The sequence below is a fragment of the Hylobates moloch genome, unplaced genomic scaffold, assembly GCF_009828535.3.
Source record: "Hylobates moloch isolate HMO894 unplaced genomic scaffold, HMol_V3 SCAFFOLD_10, whole genome shotgun sequence".
Lineage (NCBI taxonomy): Eukaryota > Metazoa > Chordata > Mammalia > Primates > Hylobatidae > Hylobates > Hylobates moloch.
The window spans coordinates 26,528,900-26,555,681 of NW_026652285.1; the positions used below are offsets into that span (position 1 = coordinate 26,528,900).

General features: G+C 51.6%; 2 protein-coding genes across 2 annotated transcripts; both read left to right on the plus strand.

Moving 5' to 3' along the window:
* Window positions 1-381: 381 nt before the first annotated feature.
* Window positions 382-7,291, plus strand: AOC3 (amine oxidase copper containing 3). The gene is made up of 4 exons (XM_032163733.2): window positions 382-2,124; window positions 3,610-3,895; window positions 4,603-4,732; window positions 5,435-7,291. The coding sequence occupies exons 1-4, from the start codon at window positions 525-527 to the stop codon at window positions 5,708-5,710; spliced, it is 2,292 nt and encodes a 763-aa protein (XP_032019624.1). The 5' UTR covers window positions 382-524; the 3' UTR covers window positions 5,711-7,291.
* A 723-nt stretch (window positions 7,292-8,014) lies between these two features.
* Window positions 8,015-26,338, plus strand: LOC116475368 (membrane primary amine oxidase-like). The gene is given in 6 exon segments (XM_032164722.2): window positions 8,015-8,066; window positions 17,817-17,905; window positions 18,956-20,588; window positions 24,391-24,676; window positions 25,369-25,498; window positions 26,063-26,338. Coding segments are annotated over 6 exon segments (2,466 nt in total).
* Window positions 26,339-26,782: the final 444 nt, after the last annotated feature.

Here is a 26,782-nt window from a genome sequence, read left to right on the forward strand (position 1 = left end):
GGACAGAGGGCAAGGGGGATAGACCTGGCCAAGGAATGTCATTTGGAAAGCTAAAGGGGCAGGGGGTGGGGGTCTTTGGAAGGAGAACAATAGTTTGAAGTTACCGGAAAATATCTGGCCCTGACTAAGTGGGGGGTTCAGGAGAGGCCGCTCTGCGCAGATCCTGCTCCTTCCCGGTGCTGCATTATCTTGAAATTTTCCTTCCTCTTCCACCTAGCCCCAACTCTCCCCAACTCCAACCCTGACCCAGAAAGTAGAGTGATTTGGAGCCTGGAAGACAAAACCATGTAAGGTCTGTGGAAATCACAGCTGTTCAGACCCGCCTCCAAGCCCGGCCACCCCGCCCCCTTGCCCCAGCCTTCCTGTGTCCTTCCCACCCTTAGTCCCAGGCATCTGACTATCGGGAACCTCAGCCAGAGTCCGGGAGCCCCCCCCCGTCCAGGAGCCAACAGAGCCCCCGTCTTGCTGGCGTGAGAATACATTGCTCTCCTTTGGTTGAATCCGCTGTCCCTCTTCGTGGGAAAATGAACCAGAAGACCATCCTTGTGCTCCTCACTCTGGCCGTCATCACCATCTTTGCCTTGGTTTGTGTCCTGCTGGTGGGCAGGGGTGGAGATGGGGGTGAACCCAGCCAGCTTCCCCATTGCCCCTCTATATCTCCCAGTGCCCAGCCGTGGACACACCCTGGCCAGAGCCAGCTGTTTGCAGACCTGAGCCGAGAGGAGCTGACAGCTGTGATGCGCTTTCTGACCCAGCGGCTGGGGCCAGGGCTGGTGGATGCAGCCCAGGCCCGGCCCTCGGACAACTGCGTCTTCTCAGTGGAGCTGCAGCTGCCCCCCAAGGCTGCAGCCCTGGCTCACTTGGACAGGGGGAGCCCCCCACCTGCCCGGGAGGCACTGGCCATCGTCTTCTTTGGCAGGCAACCCCAGCCCAACGTGAGTGAGCTGGTGGTGGGGCCACTGCCTCACCCCTCCTACACGCGGGACGTGACTGTGGAGCGTCATGGAGGCCCCCTGCCCTATCACCGACGCCCCGTGCTGTTCCGAGAGTACCTGGACATAGACCAGATGATCTTCGACAGAGAGCTGCCCCAGGCTTCTGGGCTTCTCCACCACTGTTGCTTCTACAAGCGCCGGGGACAGAACCTGGTGACAATGACCACGGCTCCCCGTGGTTTGCAATCAGGGGACCGGGCCACATGGTTTGGCCTCTACTACAACATCTCAGGGGCTGGGTTCTTCCTGCACCATGTGGGCTTGGAGCTGCTAGTGAACCACAAGGCCCTGGACCCTGCCCGCTGGACCATCCAGAAGGTGTTCTATCAAGGCCGCTACTACGACAGCCTGGCCCAGCTGGAGGCCCAGTTTGAGGCTGGCCTGGTGAATGTGGTGCTGATCCCAGACAATGGCACAGGTGGGTCCTGGTCCCTGAAGTCCCCTGTGCCCCCGGGTCCAGCTCCCCCTCTGCAGTTCTATCCCCAAGGCCCCCGCTTCAGTGTCCAGGGAAGTCGAGTGGCCTCCTCACTGTGGACTTTCTCCTTTGGCCTCGGAGCATTCAGTGGCCCAAGGATCTTTGACGTTCGCTTCCAGGGAGAAAGACTAGTTTATGAGATAAGCCTCCAAGAGGCCTTGGCCGTCTATGGTGGAAATTCCCCAGCAGCAATGACGACCCGCTATGTGGATGGAGGCTTTGGCATGGGCAAGTACATCACGCCCCTGACCCGTGGGGTGGACTGCCCCTACCTGGCCACCTACGTGGACTGGCACTTCCTTTTGGAGTCCCAGGCCCCCAAGACAATACGTGATGCCTTTTGTGTGTTTGAACAGAACCAGGGCCTCCCCCTGCGGCGACACCACTCAGATCTCTACTCCCACTACTTTGGGGGTCTTGCGGAAACAGTGCTGGTCGTCAGATCTATGTCCACCTTGCTCAACTATGACTATGTGTGGGATGTGGTCTTCCACCCCAGTGGGGCCATAGAAGTCCGATTCTATGCCACGGGCTACATCAGTTCAGCATTCCTCTTTGGTGCTACTGGGAAGTATGGGAACCAAGTTTCAGAGCACACCCTGGGTACAGTCCACACCCACAGCGCCCACTTCAAGGTGGATCTGGATGTAGCAGGTAAGACATTTTGGTGGGGAGAAGGCTTCTGGAAGAAGGGCTGAAAAGTTGTTTCCATTTGCTTTGGGTTTTATGTAGATTATCCCAGAAAAGAAGATGTGGATTTTTGTGCTTCCCCTTTTGCTGGATGGGAGAGAGTTGGCTGCTGAGTTTTATTTGGATCTTAGCTCACTGGCTGCATGCAAAGCTACAGCCTTCCTCCACGTGACCTCGTCCAAAGATCTTGGGAAATGGCCAAGCTCAGGGAGGAGGCAGGATCTGGGCTAACAGGGTCCCCATTGCCCTCTTCCCTCCCTTGTACTTATATGGGCTCTGCTGCTGGGAGCAGCCTTCTGTTTGTCAGCTCAGTTCTGTGTCTGGCCTGTGCTGGTGGTGTGTTGGAGGATCTCTTTGCATTCTACCACTTCCCTGGCATGTGCAGATCAGTCATTCCAGGTTGTACATTTCCTTTGGAGATGGACCCCCCTCCTCCCTGATTTTCCTTCTTTCTCTGGGCACAATTCGCTTAAGTGTGAGGGGTCACATGGATCCTGTGGAGCATTCTGGATAGATCCTGGAGTCTGGTCACACAGAGAGCCAAGGCTACATGATGGCTTGGAGTCTTCATCTTTGTCTTTTCACTGTCTTTCCCCACGTTGAGTCAGTTGCCAGGTGGTTTTTTGGTTTTTTTGTTTTTTTCTGTTTTGCACCTGCAGTATCTCGCCAGGTCACACTGTCATGCCCTGCAGGTGCCAGCCCTCTCTCTGCTGTTTTTGCTCTTGTTACTTTCAGATCCAAGAGCCACTCTGCACCCAGAGGGCCTCCCATCCACACCAGCCTGCCCTTTACTCAGCTCTCACTTTCGTCATCACCTGTGGGATCCTGTCCACAGAACCCCCTCAAAACTCTTTCCTTCACAGTGCAGCTCCACCCTGCCTTGCTGTGCTCTGCACAGCTACACCCAAATACTCCATGTCCCTGGACGCGCACTTCACACGTTACAGTCAGGCATCCTCCTGTTTGCTTACGCTTTGTCTCTGCTTAGAATGTCCTTCCATGTCATCTCTTCTGGTAATGTCCTTTAAGGCCAGGCTGAAAAGTTGCCCCCTTTTCTTGCCTGCAACTGTATGCCTGTGACCCGGAAGCTGCCTAGGCCATGCTTCTCTCACAGGACAGGCCAGTCAGTGGTTTGCCTGTCTGCGTGGAAAGCGAGAGGGTAAGGATGATCATTCATCTCTATCCCCAGGGACGAGTACAGTCCTCTCTGCTAATGAATGTTGATAGAATGAATGAGTGAAATGGAATGAACTCCCTGATGAAATGTTTTAATTTATAGGTCAACAGCTTTGGCTGAAGGATTGGAGGTATCTTGGGGAGAGGGAAGAGAAGGAGAGGCACACTCAGTTCTGGGCTGCTCTTTGGCCCCCACTCTGAAGCCAGGTGGGGGCAAGTCCAGAGGGGCCGGGGCAGTTGCCTGACAGGCCCTCCCCCATCCTACCTGAGCAGGACTGGACAACTGGGTCTGGGCCGAGGATATGGTCTTTGTCCCCATGGCTGTGCCCTGGAGCCCTGAGCACCAGCTGCAGAGGCTGCAGATGACCCGGAAGCTGCTGGAGACGGAGGAGCAGGCCGCCTTCCTCATGGGAGGCGCCACCCCTCGCTACCTGTACCTAGCCAGCAACCACAGCAACAAGTGGGGTCACCCCCGGGGCTACCGCATCCAGATGCTCAGCTTTGCTGGAGAGCCGCTGCCCCAAAAGAGCTCCATGGCGAGAGGCTTCAGCTGGGAGAGGTGAGTGGTGGGCAGTCAGAGAGGAGGGGAGCAGTGAGAGTGGGAAAGGAGTGTTGGCGGACACTCAGCTCACACTATATGTGAGGGGAGAGATCTCTCAGGAAGGCTTTTCTTTTCTTTTTTTTTTTTTTTTTGAGATGGAGTTTTGCTCTGTTGCCCAGGCTGGAGTGCAGTGGCACAATCTCACTGCATCCTCTGCCTCCCAGTTTCAAGCGATTCTCCTGCCTCAGCCTCCCCAGTAGCTGGGATTATAGGCGCACACCACCACACCTGGCTAATTTTTGTATTTTTAGTAGAGACAGGGGTTCACCATGTTGGCCAGGCTGGTCTCGAACTCCTGACCTCGTGATCCACCCTCCTTGGCCTCCCAAAGTGCTGTGATTACAGGCACGAGCCACAACGCCTGGCCGAAGGTTTTTCTAGTTATCCAAAGAAACCATGATGGGCACATTTTCCCCTTGGAGGCTAAAGCCCAGGAGTGAGAACTCTCTTCTGTTTTGGATGGGAGAGGGGCTGTGCTGTTAAATGGCTGGGGATAAGCAGGAGGACTTGACCCCCCTTAGGGTGTCGTCGGGGATTCTGTAGCGCCGAGTCAGTTGTGTGACTGCAATTGGGGAAGCTGAGCTCTAAGCACTCAGCTCCCTTTGTCATAATCAGGCAGCAGGATGAGGTCAATGGCCATGGAGGCCTGACCAGTGCCTCTCTAGGTACCAGTTGGCTGTGACCCAGCGGAAGGAGGAGGAGCCCAGTAGCAGCAGCGTTTTCAATCAGAATGACCCTTGGGCCCCCACTGTGGATTTCAGTGACTTCATCAACAATGAAACCATTGCTGGAAAGGTCAGCTGGCTGGGGTAGGGGGTACAGGATGAGCCTTGCTTTCTCTTGGGAGGGTCCCTGAAAACCACCTTCGCTTCTCGGGGGTGGTGCTGATTCCTGCCTTCTGCACTTCAGTATATCTGATCATTATCCTTTGAGGGAACCTCCCTGAGCTGGGTGTCCATATGCAGACACTGAGTGAGGCCCTGGGCCTGTCCTTGAGATCTTAGAGCCCTCTTAGTTCCAGTTTCATGGACTGAGTCCTTTCCAGGCTCCAGGACTCAGGAGGGATGGAAGTTACCAGGGAAAATGACATCTCCTGTATCTGAAGCTTCTCCCATTCCTGACTTGATGAATTTCACAATGTTGGCCTGGTTCTGCTTCCCAAGCGCTGGTTCTTATTCCTCCACCCTTCTTTCCTCAGTTGTGGGGAACTCTTGGAGAGTTAGGGGAAGAGGAGCTGAAGTAGCCTGTGGGTGTCACCCTCTGGGGGTAGATAGGCAATGGGCGATATGATGGGAAATGTCAAGAGATGGAGGCTGCAAGCCAGGGACGGGGAAGCAGGTGTTGCTAATATGAAATGGACTACTTATGCTTTGACTTCTATCCAGTAGGAAAAAATGTTTAAAGACTCATGATCCTTGGGCTAGATAGCTGAATCCCTACCAGGGCATGTCCTCAGCAAAGCCAGACTTCGTGATCCTCTTTCTTCTCCCCTGCTAGGACTTGGTGGCCTGGGTGACAGCTGGTTTTCTGCATATCCCACATGCAGAGGACATTCCTAACACGGTGACTGTGGGGAACGGTGTGGGCTTCTTCCTCCGACCCTACAACTTCTTTGATGAAGACCCCTCCTTCTACTCTGCCGACTCCGTATACTTCCGAGGGGACCAGGATGCTGGGGCCTGTGAGGTCAACCCCCTGGCTTGCCTGCCCCAGGCTGCTGCCTGTGCCCCCGACCTCCCTGCCTTCTCCCACGGGGGCTTCTCTCACAACTAGGTGGTCCTGGGATGGGGCATGTGGCCAAGGGCTCCAGGGCCAGGGTGTGAGGGATGGGGAGCAGCTGGGCACTGGGCCGGCAGCCTGGTTCCCTCTTTCCTGCGCCAGGACCCTCTTCCCTCCACTGCCCTCCCTCGAATCCCCCTCTGAGCCAGGAGCCTCCTGACCCTGTGATGCCTGACACAGGGGACAGTCAGCTTTGTTGATGCCAGCTGTGCTGAGTTCCCATCCAGAGAGGCCAGGCATGGCCCAGCCTGGAGCCGTGGCCGAGGGCTTCCCTAGATGTTTCCGTTTTTTGCTATCTGGCTTTCCCGAATCTTTTTAGGCCACCTCCAAGGACTCTTAAAGGGGGTTATTCCCTGGAGACCCCAGGGTAGGGTTGTCAGTCCTTCAAGTCCATAGCTGAGCTGGAAAGGATGCTTCTGCTCACATTCCCTCTCATCCAGGTCCTTTCCTTCTCATCTTCCTCTCTCTCGCCTACTTCCTCCTCCTCCTCCTCCTGTTCCTGCCTTCTCTCCTATCCTGCAATTTCTCCCGAATCCTGAGAGGATATCCCTATGTCCCAGCCCCTGGTACTCCCCCAGCCCTCAGTTTTCAATCAACTTCCGTTTCCTCTCCAGCCCTATGGAAGTCTCAAGGATGCAACGGGGCCCCTAATCCAAGTGGCCAATCCCTGTGTGTCGTTCCCTTGTGTCTGTTGCTTACTGGGAGTAGGAGTTGCTCCTACCCCTGTCCTGGGGCTGGGTGTGTTTCAGGACAGCTGCTTCTGTGCATTTGTGTCTGCCTGCCTCATGCTCTCTAGAGGAGGATGGTCATCGTGACAGCAGCAGCTCAAGTTAGCATTTCAGGTGATTTGGGGCTGCAGTGGTAATGAAGAATGGTCATTTTGTGCCAGGTCTCTGTATTCTGCAACAGCCTGTTTGGGAGGCTGGAGTGGAAACCAAGGGTGGGCATCAAAGAAGAGAAGAAGCCAAAGGCCCTACAACTCCAGCCACCCAGCCAGGAGGGGCTGTCCAATCACATTCAGGCATGCAAATGAGCTGGGCCCTGGGTGAGGTGGGGGTCTGGCCTAATGGGGAGGGGCCTGGCCTGGGTGGGGCAGGGCCTGGCCTGGTCCAGGCTTGGGCTCCCTCCCCATCACTGCTGTCCCTCCTGAGGTCTGGATTGGGGATGGGGACAAAGAAATAGCAAGAGATGAGAAACAATGGAAACTTTTTTCCCTAAAGGATTGGTTAAATCAATTCTGATACAGCCTTACAATATAATAGTATGCAGCTAAAAAATAATTGTTTGTCTTTATATACTAATATGTAATAATCTTCAGGTGAAAAAGGCAAGCCACAGAAATGTGTATAGTGCACTTCCCATTTGTGTTTCAGAAAGGAGTAGAATATAAATACATAATTGCTTATGTATGCCTATTCAGAATAAATGGATAACACTGATTACTTTTGGGAGGGGAACCAGGAGGTTGAGGACAGGGGAGGGAAGGGTCTTAACACTTATACCCTTTTGTACATTTTGAATTTTGAACCATGTGACTGTATTACCTATTCAAAATAAACAATAAATGGACCCAAACAGGAACTGACTTCTTTTTTTACTGACACTTTTTTTTTTTAGTGGGGAACAGGTTGGGGGTAGGGTAAAGTGGGTTAAGGAATGGGACCAGGAATGAAATTTTCTCCAGTTCTTGAGATCCAGAGAAGCAGGTGTGGCCTCTAGTAACTCCTTTTGCCTTCTCATGCTTGTACATCTTTGAGGAAATGTTAAACTTCGGTTAATTCCCTGACACACACACCCCCTACCCTTTCCCTCTCTCCTCTCTTCTCTCTCTCTCTTTTTTTTTTTTTTTTTTTGAGACGGAGTCTTGCTCTGTCGCCCGGGCTGGAGTGCAGTGGCGCGATCTCAGCTCACTACAAGCTCCGCCTCCCGGGATCACGCCATTCTCCTGCCTCAGCCTCTCCGAGTAGCTGGGACTACAGGCGCCCGCCACCACGCCCGGCTAATTTTTTTGTATTTTCAGTAGAGACGGGGTTTCACCGTGGTCTCGATCTCCTGACCTTGTGATCCGCCCGCCTCGGCCTCCCAAAGTGCTGGGATTACAAGCGTGAGCCACCGCGCCCGGCCTTTTTCTTCTCTCTCTCTCTCAATGAGGGGCAATGAGAAGCAGTGAGGAGGGGTGACTTCTGCTTGCCAGAAGCCCAGGCCAGGGCAGGAGGTACAGTGCAGGAAACACATTCTGGATGCCACTCAGCTTCTGCCCAGAAAAAGACCAGAATATGTTCTGGGAGCTCTGGCATCATGGAAGCTTCTGCTACCTTCTGTCTGTTCTGTCCCAAGCCCAAGTTCTGCCGTAGGTCAGTGGAACAATGGATGGGGAGGAATCAGTGAGCTGGAGAGAAATTAGGCTCTAAAGAACAGGGAGAAAGCCTTCAGTGAGGAGCAGGGGGCCTGCAATGGCATATTAATTCATAATATGGCCAGGAGTAGAAGCAAGAGTGAAGGAGGACAGGGAGAGATGGAGAGAAGGGCAGACTCAAGACAGAGATGCAGGAGAAAGGGGGATGCCTGGCCTGCTGGGACACTGATGCAGGCTTCATAGGCCCTCTGACCTGAGGACTTGAACTTTCTTTTTTATTTTTTTTAATTTTTATTTTTTGAGATGGAGTTTCACTCTTGTCACCCAGGCTGGAGTGCAATGGTACACTCTCGGCTCACTGCAACCTCCACCTCCCGGGTTCAAGCGATTCTCCTGTCTCAGCCTCCTGAGTAGCTGGGATTACAGGTGCCTGCCACCACGCCTGGCTAATTTTGTATTTTTAGTAGAGACGGGGTTTCACCATGTTGGCCAGGCTGGTCTCGAACTCCTGACCTAAGGTGATCTGCCTGCCTTGGCCTCCCAAAGTGTTGGGATTACAGGTGTGAGCCACTGCGCCCGGCCTGAACTTCTCCTTTCAATGCATATCCTCTTGTCCCCACCTCCTTATGGCTCTTTCTTATGGCTACTTGCACCATCATCAGTGCTGGGGGAAGGGGAGCAAAGGAATTCAGGTATCCACCCCCACCCCCTCACCATCTTGTTCACTGGAATTTAGTTGCCTTGAAACCCATCTCCAGACCAAAGATCATGAGTGTTTGTATGTGGTGTGTGTGTAATTGTATGTCAATTCTCACAAGCTTTTATATGAAAACGTGACTGATTGTGTCTGCCTCCTTACGTCTCAGCATGGTGATGATGCCACCTGCCCCAGGCCCCAGATGAGGGGAGGCAGAATGGATATCTAGATTGTTAGAACATCAGTTCAACTCAGGAGGGCCGCAAGGTGGACCTCCAGCCCCACACCCCAATCCAATCTCTTCCTTAGACCACAGAAGTTGTCTGGAGTCTTGGCTTCAGACTTGTGGTCAGTTGTCTAGGAGTGATTACTGGCTGAGGATGTCAGGTTCTGAAGGAACTGGTGCTGCCAAGGCTCAGATCTTTAGGAGTTGGGGCCCAGTGGCCTGAGATAAAGGAGTTGGACAAGGGAACCCCTGAGGCTTGGGTCAGACGGCATGACTAGGACTTCTCCAGGAATGTGGACATGGCAACCCCCTGTGAGGACATGAGGTGTGCCCACTTGCCTCGCCTCTTTTATTTTTTTGAGACGGAATTTCACTGTTGTCGCCCAGGCTGGCGTGCAATGGCATGATCTTGGCTTACTGCAACCTCCACTTCCTGGGTTCAAGTGATTCTCCTGCCTCAGCCTCCTGAGTAGCTGGGATTACAGGCACCTGCCACTATGCCCGGCTAATTTTGTAGTTCTAGTAGAGACAGGGTTTCATCATGTTGGCCAGGCTGGTCTCGAACTCCTGACCTCAAGTGATCCGCCCGCCTTGGCCTCTCAAGGTACTGGGATTACAGGTGTGAGCCACAGCACCCGGCCCCCAGTGATTTCTTAAACACAAAATCAACAAGAGCTCTTGGCCGCCTACTTTCTGGACCTCTCGGTGGCATTTGACAACACCAACTGTCCTCCCTTCTTGGAACCCTCTCCCATCTTGACTCCCCCACATTGTCCCCTTTTCATCCATAGTTGCTCCTTCTCATCCATAGTTGCTCCTTCTCAGTCTTCTCAGGCTCCTTGACTTCTGCTCCCCTTACCTACTCATGGAGCCCCAAGCTCTTGCCTTTTCTAGGGCTCTGTCCTTGGTCCTCCTTTCTCCTCTCTCCAGAAGTCCTCCGTGGGTGATCTCTGCCCGCCCGCCTGCCTGCCTGCCTGCCTTCTTTTCTTTCTTTCTTTCCTTTCCTTTTTTCTTTTTCTTTTTTTCCCCCCTTAAGAAAAGGTCTTGCTCTGTCACCCAGGCTGGAGTGCAGTGGTACCACCATGGCTCACTGCAGCCTCAACCTCCCAGACTCAAGCGATCCTCCCGCCTCAGCCTCCTGAGTAGCTGGAATTACAGGCATGTGCCACCATGCCTGCCTAATTTAAAAAAATTTTGTAGGCCAGGCGCGGTGGCTCATGCCTGTAATTTGAGCACTTTGGGAGGCCGAGGCAGGTGGATCATCTGAGGTCAAGAGTTCAAGACCAGCCTGGCCAACGTGATGAAACCCCGTCTCTACTAAAAATATAAAAAAATAGCTGGGCATGGTGGCGGGTGCCTGTAATCCCAGCTATTCCGGAGGCTGAGGCAGGAGAATTGCTTGAACCTGGGAGGTGGAGGTTGCAGTGAGCTGAGATCACATCACTGCACTCCAGCCTAGGCAACAAGAGTGAAACTTTGTCTCAAAAAAAAAAATTGTAGAGACCATGTCTCACTATGTTGCCTGGTCTCAAACTCCTGGGCTCAAGTGATCCTCCCACCTCGGCCTCCCAAAGTGCTGGGATTACAGGTGTAAGCCACCAAGCCCTGCCAGCCTTTCTTACTTTAACTGTCAATATTTGTCATTGGCCAAATCTCTCTCTACATATATGTTTTTGGTGTTTTGTTTTGTTTTGTTTTTTGAGACAGAGTCTCGCTCTGTCGCCCAGGCTGGAGTGCAGTGGCGCAATCTCGGCTCACTGCAAGCTCCGCCTCCCGGGTTCATGCCATTCTCCTGCCTCAGCCTTTCCTAGTAGCTGGGACTACAGGCGCCCGCCACCACGCCCGGCTAATTTTTTGTATTTTTTTTTAGTAGAGATGGGGTTTCACCGTGGTCTCGATCTCCTGACTTCGTGATCCACCCGCCTTGGCCTCCCAAAGTGCTGGGATTACAAACGTGAGCCACCGCGCCCGGCCTGTTTTGTTTTTGAGACAGGTTCTCACTGTATTGCCCAGGCTGGAGTGTAGAGGTGCAATCTTGGCTCACTGCAACCTCCACCCTGCGGGCTCAAGTGATCCTCCCACTTCAGCCTCTGAAGAAGCTGGGACCACAGGCATGCACCACTATACTTGGCTAATTTTTTATATTTTTGGTAGACAGCGTTTTGCCATGTTGCCCAGGCTGGTCTTGAACTCCTGAGCTCAAAGAATCTGCCCATCTTGGCCTCTCAAAGTGCTAGGATTACAGGTATGAGCTACCACGCCAGCCTATATATGTATATGTATTTTTAAAGTTACTGTAGAGATGAGGCCTTGCTATGTTGCCCAGGGTGGTCTTGGACTCCTGGGCTCAAGCCATTCTCCTGTCTCTTCCTACAAAGTGCTGGAATTACAGGCATGAGGCACCACATTCAACCAAAATAAATCTTTTCTCTTTCTGTTTTTTCTTTTTTTAGTGACAAGGTCTTGCTCTGTCACCTAGGCTGGAGTGCACTGGCACAATCATAGCTTACTGCAGCCTTGAATTCCTGGGCTCAAGCAATCCTCCTGCCTCAGCCTCCCAAGTAGCTAGGATGTGCCTGGCTAATTTTTTTTTTTTAATTTTTTGTAGAGATGAGGTCTCTCTGTATTGTCCAAGCTGGTCTTGAACTCCTGGGCTCATGTGATTCTCGACTCTTGGCATCCCAAAATGAAGAGATTACAGGTGTGAGCTGCTGCACCTGGTCAACATTAGTTGTCTTTTTTTTCTTTTGAGACAGAGTCTTGCTCTGTCACCCAGGCTGGAGTGCCATGGTGTGATCTCAGTTCACTGCAACCTCTGCCTCCCAGGTTCAAGCAATTCTCCTGCCTCAGCCTCCTGAGTAGCTGGGATTACAGGTGCCCACCACCATGCCCAGTTAATTTTTGTATTTTTCATAGAGACGGGCTTTCACCATGTTGGCCAGGCTGTTCTTGAACTTTTGACCTCAAGTGATCTGCCCATCTTGGCCTCCCAAAGTGCTGGGATTACAGGCGTGAGCCACTGTGCCCAGCCCCAACATTAGTTGTCTTAATGGCATGTTCTTAGCCAAGAGCTGGAGGTACCTTCCCCGCTATTGACCATAACTTACCAAAGGACCAGACACAAGTTCCCTGGCTGGGATGGACTGCCTTGTGGCTAGGCCTTGACATTAGATTTTATTTCCTTTATCCTAAAGGTCACACAACTGTTGCAGGACACAGAGAACTAGAGAGACTAGTATGGGTGAATACAGGAGGATATTTATTAGGTGTGTACCAGCTCAGTGTACTCACATCTAAAAAGCTGAGCACTGAACAAAGACAGAGTCTAGCTTATACAGGCTAGTACACAGAAACAGGACAAAGGCAGTAAACTATATAGTGACAAGTCACATAATCTATAGCATAACTGTTGACTTGGCATAACTTGTAAAACAGAAACTTATCAATTTTACTGAATACAAGTATTGGCAAACATAGTCATAATTAATGGTTTAGAGAAAGGGGAGACAGCAAAGGAATTTGTTCTTCTTTTAACTTTGCTCAGGGGTGTCTGGAGCCTATTTCTGCAGGCTAGGTCACCATGACCTGTCTATAGCCTTGCCTGCAGTAGAATAAAACTTCTGTTTTTCATTTAACCTTTACTTTTCTTGGAGTGAATACATGCAGTATTTATTTTCTTTAAATTTCTGATTCACAGCCTGTTTCCAATGACCCCTTCATGCCTTAGTTACAGTAATTCTATTGTCTGTCTTGACTTCAAGAAGCTTTCTAGTTCCTCATCTCCATGTTACTGCTCATTGATGGGAATATTGGGTGTGAGTTCTACTCCCCAACATTCGGGCATAAATATTAAATGTCACTTTTCTTTTTGTTTCTTTTTCTGAGATAGCATCCTGCTCCGTTGCCCAGGCTGAAGTGTAATGGCATCATGATCATGCCTTACAGCAGCTAATTCTTTTTTTTTTTTTTACTTTTTTGTAGAGATGTGGGTCTTGCTATGTTGCCCAGGCTGATCTTGAACTTCTGGGCTCAAGCAATCCTCCCACCTCACCTTCCCAACGTGCTGGGATTACAGATGTGAGCCACCATGCCTGGTTACCTTCCTTTCTTTTCTTTTCTTTGATGTTTTTTTTTTTGGAATTCTGTGGCCAAGGTGAGTGCAGTTGATCTCTGGTTCATTCCGCCTACTGGTTTTCTGCCCCAGTATCGGGATGGCTCACCGTAATTTTGTTTTTTGTAAAACAGGGTTTCTCCATTTGATCAAAGCGGATCTCATGACCTCGTCTTCCCATCCATCTCCAAAGTGTGGTTGCATGACCACCAGCCTGTTTCCTTTGTTTCATTCCTTCCTTCTTTCTTTCTTTTTCTTTTCTTTCTCTCCCTTCCTTCCCTGCCCTTCCCTTTCTTTCCTTCCTTCCTTCCTTCCCTCCTTCCTTCTTCCTTTCTTTCCTCCCTCCTTCCCTCCCTCCCTCCTTCCTTCCTTCCCTTCCTCTCTCCTTTCCTTTCCTTCCTTTCCCTTCCCTTCCCTTTTCCTTCCTTCCTTCCTTCCTTCCTTCCTTCCTTCCTTTTTCTTTCTTTCTCTTTCTTTCTTTCTTTCTTCTTTCTTTCTTTCTTCTTTCTTTCTCTCTCTCTTTTTCTCTCTTCGTTTCTTTTCTCTTACCTTTTTTCTGAGATACAGTCCAGCTCTGTCACCCAGGCTGGAGTGTAGTGGCACAATCTTGCCTCATTGCAAACTCCACCTCCCAGGTTCAAGTGATTCTTGTGCCTCAGCCTCCCAAGTAGCTGGGATTACAGACGTGGGCCACCACGCCCAGCTAATTTTTGTATTTTTAGTAGAGATGGGGTTTCACTATGTTGGCCAGGCTGGTCATGAACTCCCGACCTCAGGTGATCCACCCACCTCAGCCTCCCAAAGTGCTGGGATTACAAGCATGAGCCACCACTCCTGGCCTTATTTTTTTTTATGTTAGATAACCAGCTCTGTGCCCTCAGCTACCTGGCTGGCAGGAAATTAAACTCCAGGCATGTTTGTTGAGGGTGCTTATCTGTAGGGTTAGGTAAGACTCTGGAATCTGGGACTTTTGGGGACTGTCAGCTAGTCTTCAGTAGACAGTGATCACTGCTGTTAAACTCACTTTCCACTGCCTTGCCAAGTCTTGCCAAGGTGGGGACAGAGGAGGGGCCTCGGCATGAGTTTCCCTCTGAGGCTATCACTTCCCTAAGGCCTTGCTGGGCAGGAGAGTGGGCTCTAGCCATTCTTTCCCTCAACACACACACACACACACACACACACACACACACACACACACTCCCTACTTGTGAATCCCACAAAATTCCCCTAAGATCTGTCCTCACTCTGTAGGGGATCTCTCAAAAACCTTCCTCCTTCCCAAGTTGATCCAGGGAGCTGTCATCTGTAATCCAAGAGCTTAAAGAGGCTGCAGCGGGAAGACTGCTTGAGCCCAGGAATTTGAGGCTGCTGTGAGCTATATATGACATCACTGCACTCCATGCATGCTAGCCTCGGTGACAGAGAGAGAGCATGTCTCAAAAACAAAACAAAACAAAACAAAAAACCCAACTTTTTTAAAAAGTTTTTTCTTTTTTTTTTTTTTTTTGAGACGGAGCCTCACTCTGTCGCCCAGGCTGGAGTGCAGTGGGGAGATCTCGGCTCACTGTAAGCTCCGCCTCCCGGGTTCACGCCATTCTCCTGCCTCAGCCTCTCCGAGTAGCTGGGACTACAGGTGCCCGCCACCACGCCCGGCTAATTTTTTGTATTTTTAGTAGAGACGGGGTTTCACCGTGGTCTTGATCTCCTGACCTCGTATCCGCCTGCCTCGGCCTCCCAAAGTGCTGGGATTACAAGTGTGAGCCACCGCGCCCAGCCCAAAACAGTTTTTTTTCATGAAGAGCTTCTATAGAGCATAAAAGCCAGCTCAGCAAGAGAAAATGTGGTTCTTGGTTTCCCTGAGGACAAGAAGGGCTCACATGCCTGGAGGGGGGAGTTATTATATTGAAATTCTGTCCCACAGGATAGGGGAACCCTACTTTTCTTACAGCCTTGAAATGAGCCCCACTACTTCTACAGCTTTAAATAACAAGAGGCCGGGCGCGGTGGCTACGCCTGTAATCCCAGCACTTTGGGAGGCTGAGGCGGGTGGATCACTTGGGGTCAGGAGTTTGAGACCAGCCTGGCCACATGGTGAAACTCCATCTCTACTAAAAATACAAAATTAGTCAGGTGTGGTGACACGCGTCTGTAATCCCAGCTACTTGGGAGGCTGAGGCAGGAGAATTGCTTGAACCCGAAAGGTGGAGGTTGCAGTGAGCTGAGATTGAGCCACTGCACTCCAGCCTGGGTGACAGAGCAAGACTCCATCTAAAATAACATAAAATAAAATAAAGATACAAAAATTAGCCGGGTGTGGTGGCATACGCCTGTAATCCCAGCTACTCTGCAGGCTGAGGCAGGAAAATTGCTTGAACCTGGGAGACGGAGCTTGTAGTGAGCTGAGATTGCACCATTGCACTCCAGCCTGGGCAACAGAGCAAGACTGTCTCAAAAAAAAATAAAGTCAAAGAAAAGAACAAGAGGCAGGAAAACCAGGCAAGTTTCCTTATCAAAATACAACTGAGAGGTGACAGCGTGCTGGCAGTCCTCACAACCGTCGCTCGCTCTCGGCGCCTCCTCTGCCTGGGCTCCCACTTTGGCGGCACTTGAGGAGCCCTTCAGGCCACCGCTGCACTGTGGGAGCCCCTTTCTGGGCTGGCCAAGGCCAGAGCCGGCTCTCTCAGCTTGCAGGGAGATGAGGAGGGAGAGGCGCAAGTGGGAACCGGGGTTGCGCGCGGCGCTTGGGGGCCAGCTGGAGTTCTAGGTGGGCGTGGGCTTGGCGGGCCCCGCACTTGGAGCAGCCGGCTCTGCCCGCCCTGGGCAATGAGGGACTTAGCACCCGGGCCAGCAGCTGTGGAGGGTGTACTGGGTCCCCCAGCAGTGCCAGCCCACCGGTGCTGCACTCGATTTCTCACCGGACCTTAGCTGCCTTCCCGTGGGGCAGAGCTCCAGACCTGCAGCCCGCCATGCCTGAGCCTCCCACCCCCTCCGTGGGCTCCTGTGCCACCTGAGCCTCCCCGACGAGCGCCACCCCCTGCTCCACGGTGCCCAGTCCCATCGACCACCCAAGGGCTGAGGAATGCGAGCGCGCGGGACTGGCAGGCAGCTCCACCTGCAGCCCCGTGCAGGATCCACTGGGTGAAGCCAGCTGGGCTCCTGAGTCTGGTGGGGACGTGGAGAACCTTTATGTCTAGCTCAGGGATTGTAAATACACCAATCGGCACTCTGTATCTAGCTCAAGGTTTGTAAACACACCAATCAGCACCCTGTGTCTAGCTCAGGGTGTCTAGCTCAGTTTGTGAGTGCACCAATCGACACTCTGTATCTAGCTACTCCGGTGGGGCCTTGGAGAACCTTTGTATGGATACTCTGTATCTAACTAATCTGATGGAGACGTGGAGAACCTTTGTGTCTAGCTCAGAGATTGTAAACGCACCAGTCAGCGCCCTGTCAAAACCGACCACTCTGGCTCTACCAATCAGCAGGATGTGGGTGGGGCCAGATAAGAGAATAAAAGCAGGCTGCCCAAGGCAGCAGTGGCAACCCGCTCCCATCCCTTTCCACACTGTGGAAGCTTTGTTCTTTCGCTCTTTGCAATAAATCTTGCTATTGCTCACTCTTTGGGTCCACGCTGCCTTAAGAGCTGTAACACTCACCGTGAAGGTCTGCAGCTTCACTCCTGAAGCCAGCGAGATCACGAGCCCATCAGAAGGAAGAAACGCGAACACATCCGAACATCAAAAGGAACAAACTCCAGACGCGCCACCTTAAGAGCTGTAACACTCACCGCGAGGGTCCGCCACCTTAAGAGCTGTAACACTCACCGCGAGGGTCCGCGGCTTCATTCTTGAAGTCAGTGAGACCAAGAACCCACCAATTCCGGACACACAACCAATGGCATAAACATTTCTGGATAGCCTGACCCTTCTGGTGTTGATTTATCTGGAGGGTCCTGGTCTCTGTGTGGTGCTGCCAGTCAAGAGGAATGATGGATTTTGTGAAAAACCCAAGGGCAGAGGGGTCGGGGGTGGAGCTAGAGGGGACTAGGAATCAGGTCGTGTTCAGGAGGTGGGGCAGAGTTAAACTTTGACTTTAAATGACCCACATAAGCCTCTGTCCTCCTGTTCCATATCAAACAACGCACTCAGGGTCATGGTCAATGACCTGGTCTAGGTTTCCAGGTGTCTGTCTCTCTGTCTTCCTGCAATGACTACCTTGCTGAAAACATGTGCCACGCAAGTCTTCATGATCTTTTTTTTTTTTTTTTTTTTTTTTTTGAGACGGAGTCTCGCTGTGTCGTCCAGGCTGGAGTGCAGTGGCGCAATCTCTGCTCACTGCAAGCTCCGCCTCCCAGGTTCACGCCATTCTCCTGCCTCAGCCTCTCCGAGTAGCTGGGACTACAGGCGCCCGCCACCACGCCCGGCTAATTTTTTTGTATTTTTAGTAGAGACAGGGTTTCACTGTGGTCTCGATCTCCTGACCTCGTGATCTGCCCGCCTCGGCCTCCCAAAGTGCTGGGATTACAAGCGTGAGCCACCACGCCCGGCCTAAGTCTTCATGATCTTACCTCCTCTGCCTGCTCCCCTCCTCCCCAACTCCCACCAGATAGGCTGATCCCGATCCTGATCCCAGATACGGAACACCCTGCTTGTGCTGAGCTGTTTCAGGTTTCTGTGCCTTTGCTGGAATATCCTTCCTCTTCTCTGCCAGGTGAATGCATCATCTTCAAGGTCCGCTCGAACATCTCTTCCGGAGAAGTCTTCCTAGATGTGTCCAGGTTGGAGAGAATTCTTCCCCAGGTACATGAGGGAAGCACATCCCCCTTCTGGAACCCTCAGTCTCTTCCAGTTCCCCTCAGGACCTGGCTGCCCAAATGACAGTGGCTTTCCACATGTTTGTCACCTGGAAAAGAAGCTGCTTAGCCATTGGCTGTGAAGGACAGAGGTGGCTTCACTCTCCATGTCGGCACCATTTTGGAAAAGGATTTTCAGGCCTGAGATAAGTCCACAGCCAGTTTTCCCAGCCCCACCTGACCTCTGCCCTGGCCTATCCCTCAGTCCAGTACAAGGGGAGGCATGAAGGTCTCGGTTATACTCTGGTTCCTACCCCCACACTCACCCCCACCCCAATGAACCAGGCAGCTTCTAGCTTGTTCTGCACCCTGCACACTCCCCTGCAGTGACTTAGGGCGCTCGGGGCCTCCACAAAGCTGACCTGGCTCAGCCCTTCAGCCCCCCAGCTCCCTACTAGATGCTTTGCTTTCTCATCATTACTCTCAGGCTTCCCTCAGGCTGCTGCTAGGATTCTGGTGGATGGATGGAGGCAGGAGAGAGTGGTGGGAGGCAGAGCCTGGAGGACATCAAAAACTAGAGGAGGGAAGGAGGGAATCTGGCTGTGGAGGTGTGGCCAGGTGATTTTCCCTTGCAGCCTTGCAGCCAGGAGAAAAGTTCCACCTGGGGGGAAGAGAAAGGAGAGCCGCAGGACAGTCACCACCCTCCACTTCCTCTTGCACCTTGCAAGCTCTTATCTCCAAAACGCACCTCTCTGCCTACTTGGTTCATTGACCCTGATCCTGAGTACGTTGTTTGGTTTGGAACAGGAGGATAGAGGCTTACGTGGGTCATTTAAAATCAAAGTTTAACTCTGCCCCACCTCCTGAACACGACCTGATTCCTAGTCCCCTCTAGCTCCACCCCTGACCCCTCTGCCCTTGGGGTTTTTCACAATATCCAACATTCCTCTTGACCGGCAGCACCACACAGAGACCAGGACCCTCCAGAGGCTGTGAGAAACATCCTGCACCCAGGTTCTCTCTGTTTATCATTGTCGATTTTGTATTCTGCATTCAGAACCAAGAGCCTGAAGACGACCCAGGAGCTTCAGCTATGGCTGTCTTCATTATTTTGTCCCTGTTTAGTGTTCTGGTGACAGGCATGGGTGAAGATGGGGCTGGGAGTGAGAAAGGAGGTGAGAGGGAATGTAAGCTGAACCAGCTTCCCCATTGCCCCACCATATCTCCTAGTGCCCAGCCGTGGACACACCCTGGCCAGAGCCAGCTGTTTGCAGACCTGAGCCGAGAGGAGCTGACAGCTGTGATGCACTTTCTGACCCAGCGGCTGGGGCCAGGGCTGGTGGATGCAGCCCAGGCCCGGCCCTCGGACAACTGTGTCTTCTCAGTGGAGCTGCAGCTGCCTCCCAAGGCTGCAGCCCTGGCTCACTTGGACAGGGGGAGCCCCCCACCTGCCCGGGAGGCACTGGCCATCGTCTTCTTTGGCAGGCAACCCCAGCCCAACGTGAGTGAGCTGGTGGTGGGGCCACTGCCTCACCCCTCCTACACGCGGGACGTGACTGTGGAGCGTCATGGAGGCCCCCTGCCCTATCACCGACGCCCCGTGCTGTTCCGAGAGTACCTGGACATAGACCAGATGATCTTCGACAGAGAGCTGCCCCAGGCTTCTGGGCTTCTCCACCACTGTTGCTTCTACAAGCGCCAGGGACGGAACCTGGTGACAATGACCACGGCTCCCCGTGGTTTGCAATCAGGGGACCGGGCCACATGGTTTGGCCTCTACTACAACATCTCGGGGGCTGGGTTCTTCCTGAACCCTGTGGGCTTGGAGCTGCTAGTGAACCACAAGGCCCTGGACCCTGCCCGCTGGACCATCCAGAAGGTGTTCTATCAAGGCCGCTACTACGACAGCCTGGCCCAGCTGGAGGCCCAGTTTGAGGCTGGCCTGGTGAATGTGGTGCTGATCCCAGACAATGGCACAGGTGGGTCCTGGTCCCTGAAGTCCCCTGTGCCCCCAGGTCCAGCTCCCCCTCTGCAGTTCCATCCCCAGGGCCCCCGCTTCAGTGTCCGGGGAAGTCAAGTGGCCTCCTCACTGTGGGCTTTCTCCTTTGGTCTCGGAGCATTCAGTGGCCCAAGGATCTTTGACGTTCGCTTCCAAGGGGAGAGGGTAGCCTATGAAGTCAGCGTCCAGGAGGCCTTGGCCATCTATGGAGGCAATTCTCCTTCTGCTCTACGAAGCCGGTACATAGATAGTGGCTTTGGCTTGGGCCACTTCTCCACGCCCCTGACCCGTGGGGTGGACTGCCCCTACCTGGCCACCTACGTGGACTGGCACTTCCTTTCCGATTCCCAGGCCCCCAAGACAATACGTGATGCCTTTTGTGTATTTGAACAGAACCAGGGCCTCCCCCTGCGGCGACACCACTCAGATTTCTACTCCCACTACTTTGGGGGCCTTGCAGAAACGGTGCTGGTCGTCAGATCTGTGTCTACTATGCTCAACTATGACTATGTGTGGGATACGGTCTTCCACCCTAATGGGGCCATAGAAGTCAGACTCCACACCACCGGCTACATCAGCTCAGCATTCCCCTTTGGTGCTGCCCAGAGGTATGGGAACAAAGTTTCAGAGCACACCCTGGGCACGGTCCACACCCACAGCGCCCACTTCAAGGTGGACCTGGATGTAGCAGGTAAGGCATCCTGGCAGAAGCAAAGGTGCTGGAGGGGTGAGCTGAAGTCTCCATGCCTAGCTTTAAAAGTTTTCATTGGGCTGGGCGCGGTAGCTTGTGCCTGTTAGCCCAACACTTTGGGAGTCTGAGGCGGGCGGATCACTTGAGGTCAGGAGTTCAAAACCAGCCTGGCCAACATGGCGAAATCCTGTCTGTACTAAAAATACAAAAATTAGCTGGGCATGGGTATGCCTGTAATCCTAGCTACTCAGGAGGCTGAGGCAGGAGAATCACTTGAATCTGGGAGTCAGAGGTTGCACTGAGCTGAGATTGAGCCACGGCACTCCATCCTGCGTGCAGAACCAGACTTTGTCTAAAAAAAAAAAGTATTCCATGCTTTAAAAAATTACCTCTGTGATTATAGAATTTATTATATTGCATACTATGTATAAATATGATATACTGATATAAGCATTTAGATTTCTATATTCAAATATTATCATAATGTACCTACGTTTCGCCACTTCTGTTTTTTTCACATAACATTATTCAAGCAAGCAACAAAAATGTATGAATGCACACTTGTGCCAAGCACCCCACTATGCAATTTAACAAAAGAAACAACATTTTTGCTCTCAGATGGTTTACATTCTTTTTTTCTTATCTTTTCTTTTTTCTTTTTTGAGACAGGGTCTCACTCTATCACCCAGGCTGGAATGAGGTCGTGTGATCATAGCTCACTGCAATCTCCAACCCGTGGGCTCATGTGATCCTCTCACCTCGATCTCCCAAAATGCTGAGATTACAGGTGTGAACCACCATGCTCAGCCCTTATAATTTTTTGGTGGTGAGAACACTTAAAATCTACTCTTAGCAGTTTCCAAGAATATATAACATATTGTTATTAACTATAGTCACCATGTTGTACAATAGATCTCTTTGGGGTTTTTGTTGTTGTTTGAAACAGGGTCTTACTCTGTCACCCAGGCTGCAGTGCAATGGTGTGATTACAGCTCACTGCAGCCTCAACTTACTGGGCTCAAGCAATCCTCCCACTTCAGCCTCCTGGGTCGCTGGGACTATGGGCACATGCCACCATGCTCAGCTAATTTTAATTTTTTTTTTTGAGACGGAGTCTCGCTCTGTCGCCCAGGCTGGAGTGCAGTGGCGCGATCTCGGCTCACTGCAAGCTCCACCTCCCGGGTTCACGCCATTCTCCTGCCTCAGCCTCTCCGAGTAGCTGGAACTACAGGCGCCCGCCACCACGCCCGGCTAATTTTTTTTGTATTTTTAGTAGAGACGGGGTTTCACCGTGGTCTCGATCTCCTGACCTTGTGATCCGCCTGCCTCGGCCTCCCAAAGTGCTGGGATTACAAGCGTGAGCCACCGCGCCCGGCCTTTAATTTTTTTTTTAAAGAGATGGGGATCTCGCTATGTTTCCCAGGCTGGTCTTGAACTCCTGGGCTCAAGCGATCCTCCCTCCTCAGCCTCCCAAAGTGCTGGGATTACAGGCATGAGCCACCATGCCCAGTCCAATAGATCTCTTGAACTTCTGAAATTTTTTATTCATTGAGCTACATGTCCCCAACTCCACCCTCCTTAAGGCCCTGATAACCACCATTCTATGTCCTACTGCTATGAGTTCAACTTTTTTTTAGATTCCACATATAAGTGAGATCATATAATATTGTCCTGCTGTATCTGACTTATTTAATTAACATAATGTCCCTAGGTTCATCCATGTTGTTGCAATGAGATTTTCTTCTTTTAAGGCTGAGTAGTATTTCATTATGTACATATACCACATTTTCTTTAGCCTTAAAATTTTTTCCTTATTCCTTATCCATTTATTAATTGGAATTTTCCATAAGGAAGAGTTGTCCTTCCTTTTTATTTCTGTTTTCAATTATTTATTCAAATTGTATAGACTCATGGTTTTTTATTGTACTCTAAGGGTTATAACCCAGTACTTCATTTATTTTATTCTTTACATTTTTCCAACGTTGGCCATTGGGAGATCCTTCAGATTAGTTCCTATGTCCTTTTCACATACCTCCACACGTTTTTGAGCACTTCTTTACTTTCTGGCACCCAAAAATGTTTCAATTTCATCTGGCATTTTCCCTGCTCCTACCCTGGAATCAACCTTGTCTCCAAGGAGATCAGGTTCACTTTATTGGAGAATGGTATTTAGAAACCAATATCTGGGCACCAAGTGTGCTCCTTGTTACTGGGATGTCATTGCTTTTAGGCCCTCTCAATGGACTTAGCTAGAAAATTTAAGCATATATTCCAACCAACCCATACACACACATCTATCTTTATCTCTGTATTAAATGATGACAACTTTTAAAACACTTGGAACAGTGCCTGACACATAGTGGGCGCTTGAGAAATACTAGGTATTGTTGTGATTAGCCACAGGAGCCTACTTGTGCACGTGGACCATAAAGAACTCTTAGTCTGTGGCCGGGCACAGTGGCTCATGCCTGTAATCCCAGCAGTTTGGGAGACTGAGGCAGGTGGATCTCCTGAGGTCAGGAGATCAAGACCAGCCTGGCCAACATGGCGAAACCCCATCTCTATTAAAAATACAAAAATTAGCTGGGCATGCTGGTGTGCACCTGTAATCCCAGCTACTCAGAGGCTGAGGCAAAATAATCACTTGAACCTGGGAGGCAGAGGTTGCAGTGAGCCAAGATCATGCCACTGTACTCCAGCCTGGGCAACAAGAGCGAAACTCTGTCTCAAAAAACAAAACAAAACAAAAAAAACTCTTAGTCTGTAATTGCCACCTAAGGGTGGAAACACTGGGATATAGAGTAGGGGCAGTGAATCTACAAAAGGAAACTAAGGGTTTGCTGAATCAGTCTTTCCTCTCTCCTGGTCTTTGGAAGGTGCAGAGGGAGCTACCAGCATGTTTTGATTTATTGCTCCTTGTCTCAGATCACTTAACTTGACTCCTAATATGGGACCTAGTTGGACTCAAAATCATTCAGACTCCAAAAGTTCAGGAAACAGATTGTGTCTTAAGCCCCGTTCCCTGCTCTCTGCCAAGTTTCAAACTGCGAAAGGTACCTCCAAGCCCCAGCAGCATTGGGCCCAGTACTGGTTTTCCTTCCCCTTGGTCCCCATGTCTGCTGTTCCTGTGTTGTGGCGTCTCTCTATGCTGTCTTTCTCTATGTGCTGATGTGTGGGCAGTATAAGGCCAGACTAAGACCCAGGTCCCCAGCACTGCCATGATATTAACCGTGTGTCCTTGCTGACCAACCAAGGTACATTATTGAATGCTCTAAGACTCAGTTGTCCCATCTGTAAAATGGAGACAATGATAGTTCCTCCTTTTTGAGATTGTTGTAAAAGTGAAAGCATGAATACACAGAAGACACTCGGCATGCCGCCTACACAGCTCCTTCAGGTTCAGTCAATGTGAGGCTTATTTTCATGATAAGGCAGTCCTGGCAATGCCACAGGGCTTCACATGTGAGGGGAAGTCTTCAGGTCAGAGGGAGTGCCACCCTGCCCATTGCCCACGAGATTGTTCCAACCTCAGGTAAACACCCTCCCATGCAGCCCCTCAGAGGGAGGACATTGGTGGAGGCCCAGTCGCAAGGCATCTGGGATTATTACCAGAGAAGACAGTAGGGAGAAAGACCTCCTCCAAATCCCTGGACTGGGACTAGCTCGGGGAGAGGGAAGAGAAGCAGGAGAACCCTCAGTTCTGGGCTGCTCTTTGGCCCCCACTCTGAAGCCAGGTGGGGGCAGAGTCCAGAGGGGCCGGGGCAATTGCATGACAGGCCCTCCCTGATCCTACCCTGAGCAGGACTAGAGAACTGGGTATGGGCCGAGGATATGGCCTTTGTCCCCATGGCTGTGCCCTGGAGCCCTGAGCACCAGATGCAGAGGATGGAGGTGACCCGGAAGCTGCTGGAGACGGAGGAGCAGGCCGCCTTCCCCATGGGAGGCGCCACCCCTCGCTACCTGTACCTGGCCAGCAACCACAGCAACAAGTGGGGTCACCCCCGGGGCTACCGCATCCAGGTGCGCAGCTTTTCTGGGGAGCCACTGCCCCAGAACAGCTCCATGGAGAGAGGCTTCAGCTGGGGGAGGTGAGTGGTCGGTGGTCAGGAGGGAGTGGGGTAGGTAGAAAGTATGAAGGGCTCCACACTGCTCCACCTCCCACAGGTACACACAAACACACACACACATTCCTGTGGCCACAATCTGTAGCCACTCAAAGCCTAATGGGTGGGTGGAGGAATGCTGAGATATGAGGCATTGAAGCAAATCTAGGAAAATGTTAATGGTAGACGCTAGACTTGAGTATGTGGATGTTCACTATACAATTCTTCCAACTTTTCTGTATGTCTAAAATGTTCACATTAAAGGTTGGAGGAAAAAAACAGTGAGATGGGAACACAGATCTGAGAGAGGATTCCCTGAAATCTAGGTATTTGAGATACTGAACTTGACCTAGGATGGGAAACAGGTCCACATGTATGGTTCCAAGGCCCAGGCTCAACATCATGCTCTGATCCAGATGGATGGATGAGCAACATTCCTACCTGAAGTCTGGTGGGCCAGTTGATGTTTAAGGTACAGGTCAGTGGACAAGTGGGGGAACGCTGCAGAGGAGAGAGAGAGAGACAGAGACAGGCAAAGAGAACTGGACAAAGAATGATACAGAGGCTCAATACTCCAAGACTTTGGGGCTCATTTCCCCCTTGTGTTCACTCTTCAGTGCAGCTTCAGGCAGTGGGACAGTTGATGAACTTGTAGGTCTAATAAAAAACTCCTGTAGATACCAACTGGCGGTAACCTAGCGGAAGGAGGAGGAACCTAGTAGCACCAGCATCTACAATTTGAATGACCCTTGGACACCCACTGTGGACTTCACTGACTTCATCAACAATGAGACCATTGCAGGGCAGGTTAGTTGCACGGAGGGGTGAGCAGGCAGCTGTGGAGGAGGGGAGGAGTCAGGGGCACAGGATGAGCCACTTCACTGCCTCAGGAGCCAGATTCCTCAGGGATCTTCAGAAACCACTAAGAATGAAACTTTGGCCGGGTGCAGTGGCTCATGCCTATAATCCTAGCACTTTAGGAGGCTGAGGCAGGTGGATATCTTGAGCTCAGGAGTTTGAGACCAGCCTGGCCAACATGGTGAAACTCCATCTCTACTAAAAATACAAAAATGAGCAGAGTGTGGTGGCGTGTGCCTGTAATTCCAGCTATTCGGGTGCCTGAGGCTTGAACCCAGGAGGTGGTGATTGCAATGAGTCGAGATCACACCACTGCACTCCAGCCTAGGTGACAGCAAGACTCTGCCTCAAAAAAAAAAAAAAAAAAGAAACTTTATGATTTCACATTTTTCCTGAGGAACTAAGAACATATAGGTGGGTGAGCTGACTCCCTATCTGCAAGGTCACTGTGGGAGGCAGGGCACATCCTCAGCAAAGCCAGACCTTGTGATCCTCTTTCTTCTCCCCTGCTAGGACTTGGTGGCCTGGGTGACAGCTGGTTTTCTGCATATCCCACATGCAGAGGACATTCCTAACACGGTGACTGTGGGGAACAGCGTGGGCTTCTTCCTCCGACCCTACAACTTCTTTGATGAAGACCCCTCCTTCTACTCTGCCGACTCCATCCACTTCCGAGGGGACCAGGATGCTGGGGCCTGTGAGGTCAACCCCCTGGCTTGCCTGCCCCAGGCTGCTGCCTGTGCCCCCGACCTCCCTGCCTTCTCCCACGGGGGCTTCTCTCACAACTAGGCGGTCCCTGGGATGAGGCATGTGGCCAAGGGCTCCAGGGCCAGAGTGTGAGGGATGGGGAGCAGCTGGGCACTGGGCTGACAGCCTGGTTCCCTCTTTCCTGTGCCAGGACTCTCTTCCCTCCACTGCCCTCCCTCGCATTCCCCTCTGAGCCAGGAGCCCCCTGACCCTGTGATGCCTGACACATGGGACACTCAGCTTTGTTGATATCAGCTGTGACACATAGGACACTCAGCTTTGTTGATATCAGCTGTGCTGAGTTCCCATCCAGAGAGGTGAGGCATGGCCCAGCCTGGAGCCTGGAGCCGTGGCCAAGCATTTCCCCAGACCACTCCTGGTTTTCTTAACAGTTTGGTTTTTTTAATGAGGCATAATTCACATACCATAAAATTCATCCCTTTAAAGTATACAATTTCAGCCGGATGCAGTGGCTCATGCCTGTAA

Coding starts and splice junctions, on each gene's coding strand:
- AOC3 (XM_032163733.2), top strand. CDS start 525: ATGAACCAGAAGACCATCCTTGTGCTCCTCACTCTGGCCGTCATCACC. Junction 2,125..3,609: donor GGTGGATCTGGATGTAGCAG/GTAAGACATTTT, acceptor CTACCTGAGCAG/GACTGGACAACTGGGTCTGG. Junction 3,896..4,602: donor AGAGGCTTCAGCTGGGAGAG/GTGAGTGGTGGG, acceptor GTGCCTCTCTAG/GTACCAGTTGGCTGTGACCC.